This window comes from Pavona decussata, unplaced genomic scaffold (genome assembly GCF_977016875.1).
Source record: "Pavona decussata unplaced genomic scaffold, jaPavDecu1.1 SCAFFOLD_135, whole genome shotgun sequence".
NCBI lineage: Eukaryota > Metazoa > Cnidaria > Anthozoa > Scleractinia > Agariciidae > Pavona > Pavona decussata.
Genome location: NW_028145548.1, coordinates 315,291 through 325,913, shown reverse-complemented (window position 1 = coordinate 325,913; position 10,623 = coordinate 315,291). Strand labels below are relative to the sequence as shown.

The 10,623-nt window shown below is 38.3% G+C and overlaps 1 protein-coding gene across 9 annotated transcripts in view; it reads left to right on the top strand.

Moving 5' to 3' along the window:
* The window catches only part of LOC146467480 (TNF receptor-associated factor 6-like), a 36,110-nt gene extending 26,211 nt beyond the window's left edge, over positions 1–9,899 (top strand). For 4 of the 9 annotated variants that reach the window (XM_085125774.1, XM_085125773.1, XM_085125770.1 and 1 more), the window contains exons 4-7: positions 5,583–5,747; positions 6,514–6,588; positions 7,023–7,100; positions 8,938–9,899. In XM_085125774.1, the coding sequence (XP_084981900.1) occupies positions 5,583–5,747; positions 6,514–6,588; positions 7,023–7,100; positions 8,938–9,669 (1,050 nt within the window). In that variant the 3' untranslated portion in view covers positions 9,670–9,899. Of the gene's footprint in view, positions 1–2,352; positions 2,552–3,819; positions 3,884–4,487; positions 4,590–5,582; positions 5,748–6,513; positions 6,589–7,022; positions 7,101–8,937 lie in introns of those variants that run through there. The other 5 variants (XM_085125768.1, XM_085125772.1, XM_085125766.1 and 2 more) reach the window with 3 other exon arrangements.
* Positions 9,900–10,623: the final 724 nt, after the last annotated feature.

The window sequence follows — 10,623 nt, the reverse complement described above, 5'->3', positions numbered from 1 at the left end:
AGCACTTTAAGAATAGTTGTATTCCTGGGAGCCTACGGCCTAAAAAATTGCATAAGCGGCTTGAATTGTTGACTGGATTAAGTATTTTTTATTTCTCTCTCTGCTTTTCACTTTCTTCCCTCGATATCATGTAAAGTATACATCGATAGGATTTGGATGTATAAGTGGCCTCTCAGTTTCGCATTTTCAGAGCTGGTGCTTTAGACAAGTTTTCAATGTGCACGGATGCGACAATAAAAAAAGAGTGAAGTCAATATTCCCGTGAATATTAGATAAGACCGGACCTTTCCAGGCTTTAGAGAGGTTGGGACGAACTCGAGATCTTTTCCGAGCAGGAAAAAAATGCACGAAAGTCTCCATGAGCTGGTGAAACATCTTTGTACACTCTATTTTTATAAGAACGCTGAGGCTGAGATTAACTAAAATTTAAGAACATACTAATAACATAACCCGGGCTGACAGTCGGTTTAAAACATATTTTGACCAAACGTTTTTAAAATGAAAAGTATAAATTAACATCGGAAATAAATTAACGTTAATAAATTAACGTAGTATAAATTAATGTCGTAACATTATATTGCTAGTTTTTACTTGCCTGTGTAAAAGTAGAAATACGGATAAAATAATACATGTAAAACTTCAGTCTATACAGTCCCATTAACCCAAATGATACACGGGCACATTTTAACATTAACAACGGATTCCTTATTGCATACCTGGTACATAGTGGAACATCTCATTTTCTGTAGGACTTAGGCTGTATTTTTTGTTTTTATCTTTCAGCCTCCATTTGCCAAAAAAACTTAACGGAGTTCAGCCTCAGCTCCAAAATTAGACGTTCTTATATATTTAACAACTATTCACCGAAGTGGAGGTGGCTAGTGGAGGATATCCACCGCTAGCCACAGACACTGAGGTGAATAGTTGTCTAAGTATATACTAAAACAGTGAGATAATATATACCACAAAAAGATGATTTTAATTCATTTATTCCTACCATACGTAAGCTATTAGGTATGTGCAACAAAGCATGCCCCAGGGAATTGTCTGCGTGCGCATGATACGCTAACAGTGCCACGCTTTAATACTTATTATACTAAAAATGCCATGGCTTATAGAGGCCCAATACTGTGTAATGCTATCATTGCCCAGGACAAGGACTGCACGGATACGGACTGTAAGGATCTAGCAAAGAAAGTCCGCTCAATCGATATCTTCAAGGAGTTAACGTATATGGAATTTTAAAATAGGATCAAGGGTGCGAGGATTTTACGGTGTATATATATTTTATTCTTATTATTTTGCACGACCCCACAAGCTGCAGAGCTTTAATTTGTATCGTGCTGAAATAAAGGCTGTCTGTCTGTCAGTCTGTCTTCCGCCCCAAAGGGTATGGTTTTTGGTCCGTTTCGGTCTAAAAAGGGGGAAAAGATTTTGACCATTATGGTCTTAAATCGGGTATGGTTTTCAAGGGAACCATGAGAGCGTATAAACGTATTTGTCTTTTCAACTGCAAATGAATAGTGGAGAAAGAGAAACATTCGAGCTGAATTTTCGGATGAATTTTACCACTTCTTTACCTCAGCGGTGATGCGAAGCTTAATTACGCTACATTTTATAACCGTAACGTTCATTATACTACTAAATTAATAAAATGCTTAAACAATATGTTGACTTCACTTGGACATGGTAATAGATTCGCAAACCAACTACAACTTTCAGAAGCCAGGGCTGGAAAACGGGTTTGGATTTTAGAGGCCACGTCTGAAAACGGGTGTGGAAAATGGCATGTTTTGGTCTGAAATAGGGTCAGGATTTGAAGGACCGGGCGGCCTACCTCTTCCGAGAATTCCGAGGCGTAACCCCCTCTCCCTCCCCCAGGGACGCGCGCTTTTTCACGTGACATACAGCTGATTCACTTATATGACTGCGAGCAAGTCACGGTTGGTTTTGGTTTTACTAACCAATCACTGAGCTCCTGCTCTCCCTCGGCAGCGAGCCAAGGTGGACAGCCAGCTTTGTCCTCACCTGCATGAGTATTTGGTTAAAACCCAGGTTCATTTTGTCTTCTTTTCCTTTCTTTTCTTCTGGCTGTCCTCGTTTTAGCCTGCTTGCAGACGACTCAGGCTGTTTTCTTTCCTATTTTCGTTATTGCACTCGAGTGCAGAAGACGTCTGGAGCCAGGCAGGCTATCCTCCGTTCGTAGCGCCTCGCGTGCATGCACAGAAAGGAAACACGCAGGTAATGTGTGACACGAGAATGAATTTAATCTGTGCTTAAAGCTGACAGCTCTGACAAAAGAAAAAATTCCAGGTCATCCATAACTGATCCGAAACGAAGTGAGACTTTCTCCCCACCCAACGACGCTGCGTAAGATTATGGCGGAAGCTCGAGCAAATTCTTCTCTTGGTGGATACGATGAGAATTTTGTGGATGATGTAGAAGACGAATGGAATTGTCCAATATGTGAGTTACCTTTGAAAGAGGCGGTCCAAACGGGGGTATGCGGCCATCGATTTTGCAGGCAGTGTCTTGACGAACACTTCATGAGGTTAGCTTTCCAGAATTGTTAAAATATGTTATTAAGGCTCGACTGTTGCGGGAAGAAAGCGTTTGTCAGGGGAAGGAAATTAGTTGGAACTATTCATCATCGGTATAAGTGAAAGCCTGTGATAGTAAGTAAGTAAGTAAGTAAGTAAGTAAAACCTTTATTAAAGTGTCAATTTATTTAGCCTAGGTAGACTAATTGGGAACACTTATAAAATATCGTACTAGTGAAAGTTAGATATTTACAAGGAAGTGATTAAAATTAACGCCGAATATGGGAGATCCTGTGTAGCTTATCATGACAAGATAAAATTAAAATTTAAAAACCAAAATGATTCTATTGAATACAAAGATTACAGCAATTGCTGTTATTAGCTAGGCTCTTACCTACCGGAGACTCAGGCACTGATCATGAAACGCAATGATTTCCCGGAATTGTGCATTGATTACACAAAATATTCATGACCATTCACGCTGTTGGCGAGTGAGCGCTCCTTGGTATTTGTTAGTCGATAAGAGGTACAACGAATGAAGGGAACCAAAGTCGAACAAATTTTCTGAATGGGTCTACTGCGTTGTTACAGAAAACAACAGCAATTTGTTGCAGGCATATTTTCAGATACTCATAAATGCGTCATATTTAACTTGTTCAGAGCTATACTTGGGGCTATGAAGACAGATAGCGCAGTCCCTTCAACTTTCGCTGTTAGCTTGTCAATGGTTTCGAGGGTGAACGTTTCCAAACATACCCATGTCTTGTTCAGTTAAATAGTTTTCCTGGTTTTTACTACAGCTAGCTTTTGAAAAAAGTTGTATTTTCTCTGAAATGAATGGAGAGAGACATTGGCCACTGAAAGTATAAATAATACGCGAGGCCCAACCCACAACGCGGAGTCAGAACGTTGATTTTCTCGTGAGTCTTAAGTGCGTGTGCATGCAGCTCGGCACGCCTCTTGTCAGTCTTCCTCTCCATTTCTTCATGCTTCCCAGACGTTTCGCTGTGAGACCGTGCGCGCTCTTACTTTCCTTACTTAGACAGCCTAACGGCAGAAGTACTTACTGTTCTGCAGTCTAGACTTATCCGAGAAGTGCCCCCTACTGGTCAGTGATAGTTGAGTGAGCACTTTTTGCACGTCGCATTTTCACGCCGTACAAGGCAATTTTCGCGCGAGCTCTCGCGAGTATCTCTGATGAATAGTGTCGACTAGTATTCTATTTATAGTCTGTTTACCGATATTAATAATTGTTTGATGGTGTTTTTTTACAAAACAGACAGGAGCAAGATCGAGAGCAACTTAGTTGTCCTGTGGACCGAAACAACCTGGTACGAGAGAAAGTAAGTGTCCTGTGACAGTGCAATGTTAGGTAATAATGATGATTAACGAATTACAACTAATGATATGCTGTTCAACGTTTCGATGATACTAACATCATTATCAAGGCAAAGTGACTGTTTCTTCGTGGTTTGAATATAAATGAGTGAATTTTTTTTCCTTTTGTGTTTATGAAAACAGCTTAGCGCGGATGGGGTCATGTTCGACGTTGGTTTAAGGCATTAAACAAATAAAAATGTGCCGGAACTACGAGAAAAATTTTCTACGAGCTACGAGAACTTCTCGAACATGCTGTTTTAGCTGATATCAACTCAATAGGCCATTTTCATGATGGCGTCATTTTACTACAACTACCAGAATTCATTTCGTTTTCCTTTTCAAATGCAAATTTTGTAATCCCAGTGGAGAGCAAAGAACAATAGCTCTAATTAGCATGAGAAAAGAAAAACCAGAAGGATTCTGGTAGTTGTAGTAAAATGACGCCATAGTGAAAATGTCCTATTGCTGCTTACACTTTTCAGCTCGTATCTTTTTTTATCCGTTTATAAATCAGAATCAAGTCTTACATTCACACAGCCAATGGAATTAACTTTTTTTTTAATGTAGGACATTTTTCCAGACAAAGCAACGCAAAGAAAGATTCTTTCCTTTATTATCAAATGTCCAAGTGAAGGTTGTCAGTGGACTGGCGAACTGAGATCAAGAGACGTAAGTCTTAACTCTATGTCCGTTTAAAGTTTTTCGTGCAGCAGCTTTTTAATTTGCAACATTTTTTTAATGGAAGAATGTCTCTTGTGGGGCACCGTGTGAGCATCATCGTTCTCACCTCTAATGAGTCTGATGATAATCTTGAATACTCGGTAACTCCATGTGAAAGGGAACTTAGCCTCATGGATAGATGTAAGGAGAAAGTGTACATTTGACTTTATATCGTAGATGAAATAATTCGTGTCAGACCTGGAGAACTAAGATTGTAGTGGTAGCAAGCTGGAAAGAAAGAAACAAACAAACAAACAAAAAACAACAACAAGGAAGATATTGAAAATGATGTATTATTCAGTAAGTGACACAGGCATACTCGGAAATCCGAGTGATCCTATCAGGAGTCGAACCTAAGACCTTCCGATTACTATTTCGGATATTTTAAGCCTGGAATGATATTAATCACTTTGTAATCTTTCTAGGTTTTAAATTTTTTTGTCCGCCGGCTCCAGATGATGGAAGATGTTGAGTTACTGCGTTCTTAGGGTTTCTCACCTCTCCTTTCTCCCAACCCTAACCCGTTACTCACCTCTCTTGTTTTTTTAATATATTTTTTTACTTTTGAAACTGCATCGACGGTAAACAGAGGCAAAAAGGGGGAATTTTGGTCTCAGTTTTTTTTGTCTGAGTTCAGTTCCCCTTTGTGCCAATCAGTTTCTTCCGGCCAAACACAGTAGGGTTTGGTTATATCGAACCTCATTTACCCTGAATTTCCAGTTTCCTCGAAACATAGTATAGTATAGTATAGTAAAAATAGTATAGTGGCCTATTATATGACGGGATTGTTGATAACAAGTTTGTACTTTGACAGCGTAACATGTCTTTCATTATCAGCTACCGTATTGTGATCACGAGCGCCCGGCCGTATTACGGATCTCAGTACCTCAGGAACTGATTTATTATTTAAATTCTATTTTTTACTTGCTTTATTGACAAAAGGACCATTTGGAGTCTTGTCCTCTCAAACCTGTCTCCTGTACAAACCAAAACTGTCACGTGTCAATTGCAAGAAAAGACCTACAAGAGCACGTGACCACCACGTGCCAATGGAGGATCATTCCCTGCACTTATTGTAACGCGCCACATCCATCATGTCAAACTGAGGTAAAAATCTTTATCTGTTACGGTGTCATACTTTTTAACTGAAGATGAGTGAAAACTAATTAGAGTGTAAGTGTCTTACATAACCAACACTTACACAACCATGACTTGGCCATGGGAGTGCGTTCGATGATCTCAATCCCAGGCTCTCTCCCCTTTGCCAAGTTGGCGATGATGTCATCCGTCCCTGCAAAATCTGCGGGGGATGCCAGATATGTGTCCTAAGATCCATTCATTCAATCAACGTTGTCCCATTCAATCTCGACTCCAATCAGTATCAGGAGTGCGTTCTTTCTACGTCGAACGCAAATTAAAAGTAGATAAAAGAACACGATAGAATTAGACTATTGGTGTATTTTCTCTTTGATTACAGTGGCTTCTATTGTCCATATAAAAGAAACATTAATTCATTTCAATCAATCAATCAATCAATCAATCAATCAATCAATCAATCATCACTCACTCACTCACTCACTCACTCACTCAATCAATCAATCAATCAATCAATCAATCAATCAATCAATCAATCAATCAATCAATCAATCAATCAATCGTCATTCCAACGTTGGGTCTTTTGGTGTTGGTTAGACCCCAGCATCGACTGTTACTGAACCAAAAAAATAATCGGTGAGAAAACCATTGATTACTAAATTAAGCTACATGCTAATTAAGAACTTAATTAAAAAGTCTACCACGCGAAATAGAACAAACAACCTTCACCAAGGCACCGCGGTTTATCCATCGTGCCTTTAATATTTTATATCTTAAGGTTCATTGTAAAGAGTGTAAGAAGTATCCCTTACATTGTCCAAACAGCTGCGGAGAAATCATCGCGAGAGAGGAGGTAGGTTTTATTTATTTAACTAATATTTGTCCAGGATTTTTTTATTAATTCTATTAGTAAAAGCTACCTACTGAGTATCAAAGTAGCAAACAACGATGACAGTAATAACACAAGCTCACAACACATATTTACAATATAATTTATTAAAATTTCAGAATTTAGCCTTTTTAAATGTTGGCGTTTGGTTTTGAATTTGTCAAATTCGTCAATATCACGAACATATATATTCAGAGGCAGGATATAAAACGTGTGTGCACCATTTTATTTTTTGAGTAATCCCTAATTTATATCAACTTCACTGGGATCAGAACCATAACAGAACATTAAAATATAATAGTCGGTTTTAGTTCACTGGTATTAATCAAGCTAGAAAACGTAACACTGAAATACTTTTGTCGACTGGAAGTATAACTGTTTTAACCCGTTCTCTTTAGATCTCATCCCACCTTGAGAAGGACTGTATGTTGACAGTTATTTCCTGTCCTTATGCTCAGATGGGCTGTACCAAGCAGGTAATTTCTGATAACAGGGATAAAAAGCCGTGCATCGATAGGACGTTTCAAAAAGTCTCACTTTTTGAATAGTCTTGAAATCTTCCGTGGGAGTTGCGGATCAATGCCGACAGGGGGGAACGCTCGGATAGACTTCTTGTGCAGTAGTCGGTGGTGCAAACTTCAGTGTGTAGACTGAAAATGATCGTCTTGTGGCAACGAAGACAATGTAACGTACTTGACTAGTAAACACCAAAAACGATAATCCGAAAACACCTTGGAAAATAAGCTAAACTATGGTCACTGGGCATGAAGAGAGGCTAATAATTGAAGACGTTATTTTAAAAGGCATAATGTAACAAATGGAATACCGCTTGTTTTGCATGTTGACTCCCGATTTTCAGATCTTATATCGATGCCGCGAGTATTTTATAAACGTTTTGATTGATAATTCTCAAAACTCATTCATAATTCATAAAGAGAAAATTAAGGAGAGTGAAGTTAAAAAATGTGATCTTAAGGTTACCCGGGACCTTCAGAGGTGTCTTCAGAGGTGTCTCGCGTTTAAGCGATGTAGCGCGTCCGGTTTAAACTGTAGATACCTAAACCCCTATATCAAATAGAGCTGACTATCAAACCATACCAAGAATTTTGAAATAAAATAAATTGTCGAATTTTTCACGACCTCTAATTGCGAGCGTCCGAATCACCTTTTTAAAGCTACAAGTCAAAGTGAATTTTGTTTTTTGCTAATTTAATTTGCTCCTCAGTTTCCGGACCCAAAGCGCTAAAAAAACGTGTCTGCGTTTTGCCATATTCAATCGCAGTGAAAAGTTATAGAGCATTTTCGAAATAGGATGAAAAAAATGTGGAGTAATCGTACAAAAATCGCTCTCGGAGAAAAAATATTTTAAAAGAAAAAATTCGCAGACACGTTTTTGTTGTTTCTTTGTTAAACTAGCTACTGCCCAAATTTGAAGGCGAACGAACAAATTCCTTTTGAGTTTTAGCTCTTTCAAGTGGCTCCTCCAAGTGAAAAAAAATTTATTCGAGAAAACAGCGCTAAAAATTCGGCAATCCATTTTATTTCAAAATTCTTGGTTTAGTTGGATAGCCAGCTCTATAAGCTTTAATTTGATATAAGGGTTCAGGTATCTACAGTTTAAAGCGGACGCGCTACATCGCTTGGACGCGAGACACCTCTGAAGGTACCGGGTAACCTTAATTATTATAAAATTTGGTGCATGCACCTTTTCTTTGATTTTCTCCAAGAATTGTAAATTGATTGAGAAGCTATATCAAATTCTCGAATTAGGGTGTCTGTTTTCAAACACTAGCTTCAAAGGCTGCTCCTCGGTTTTCCAACCCAATTCTCGGTGTTTGCAAATCGGATGAAGCACTCTTCCTCGTGTTTGATATATAACATGAAAATTAGATTTCTATCAGTATGCAGATGAAACTCATTTTCTCATGAAAAGCTTTGCACTTAGCTTCGCTTTCGTAATGAGGTTAAAAGCAACTCGGAATTGGCCTAATAGAATTTTAACTTGAAAATACCAGAAACCTGGCATTTGTCTGTGGAACGGCCGCCATTTTGTCAATTCTAAGTTGGGTCTTCCGGGTGAAACGACAATATTGGTTCAGATCATACGCAAAAACAGTTGCCGGCGATGTGTTGAATAAGTATCGATTGGCAGAATTCAAGTACCTTCTATCGCTCGTATTGCTGGCAGACGTTCTCACGAATACTTATAGCTAGTGAGGAGAAGGAACATTTTAGCTACTGTCAGTGACGTAACAAATTAATTTGCAGAATACCCACCATCATAAGATGGTAGCAGGGTTTTTTATTCTCCAGTTTCAGCGAAGAGAAGTTGAAGTTCATCTTGAATCTGGCACGAGACTGCACCTTGACTTGGCTTGTGTAAAGTTGAATGAAACAGAAGACAACTTGATTAAGGCCAGAGGAGAATTGCGTATTACTCAAGAAAAGTTAAATGAAACAGAATACAACTTGATTAAGGCCAGAGAAGAATTACGTAATACTCAAGAAAAGTTTGAAGAGACCAAACTAAAACACGAAGAGAAGATAAATCGTGTTGAAAATAAACTCTTGCATCATCTGGAAGAACATACGTGGAAGATCAGCGGCTTTAATGAAAAAATGAGACAAGCAGAAACGGACAAAGTAATCAAAATAGAAAGTGCTCCGTTCTACACTGGTGCATTTGGCAGATATAGGTATAAATTTAAAATACGCTTGACTCTAGAAGGCGGCTTTGGCTCTATTATTTGTCTCTCGGTATATTTTGTTATAATGAAGGGTGAATACGATTCCATTTTACCCTGGCCTTTTCACAGAAAAGTTAAATATACGTTGGTTGATCAACAAGAAGATTTAAATGATAGAAAGAACATTGTCATGTCAATAACACCCGACCCTACAAAAGACGAGGAGTGGAATAAGAGGCCTGTGACTGACGAAAATAATGGAAGGAAGTTCGGATTTTCATTATTTGATTCCACACTGAGAGAAAGGCGCTTCATGGTAGATGACACTATTTTCCTTCAGGTAACAGTTCTTTCATAAGAAAAAGTATAATTTAAATAAAAAAAAAATAGCTGACAAGAACTGAGAATTTCAACCTGAGTAATTACATTACCGAAGACTGTTTAAATTTGCCACATCATATGATCTCCTATAATAGGCAGTTAGCTCTCACTAGCGCGCTCATAACATGTTTTTGCTTTAAATTCATTGCAGGTGACATTTATCGAGAAAAACAGTAGACTGTTTGATGGTGGGCATCTAAAAGTCCTTTTAAGGACTCTCAAAGTTATATTTTATTTTAATATTTTTTCAAAGGGGACTTGGCCCACATGCTGTGTTGGGCTGTAGTATTATAACTTTGAGAGCTCTATAAGGCAGCTAATTTGAAATTTTGCAACAATATAAAACTCCTCACTCTTTAGAATCTTTTTTTTCCCTTCATTTTGTTAGCTTTTACATGTTTGGCGGGAAAATGTTAGAATCATAAAAATGGCGTCAAAATTTGTTTTTGTGCTATCCAATGATGGTTTCTTGAAGAACGTGCTATAAGGATCTCAAAACCAAATTTGTATATCTATTTTTGACCTTGCATGCCTTTTTTTCTCAAATGTACATGTTCATTGATCGTATCCTGTCTATTTGTTTCAACTGTAATTGTATGTAACAACTCTGTAATGAGGCAGCCTTATTGTATAAGCCCTATAACTGTGGTTTCTCCTAGGGCTTTCTCACCACTTTCTCTGTAATATATATATCTTTTTACTCTTATTTTGCTTTTTTTGTAACGTGTGTGGTGAAATATGTATAAAAAGCAAACGATATTAATGTTTTCAAAGTTGAGGTTTCCCTCATTTCAAGCCCCTTTTCTAGCGTGCGAGGGCAGATTACTCAGACTACCCCCCCCCCCCAACCCTTCTTTTAACAAAGAGCATAGGGCCTGTAGTAGCTTTTAACTCTTTTCTCGCTCTCTCCCCTCCCACCCAACCTTATCTC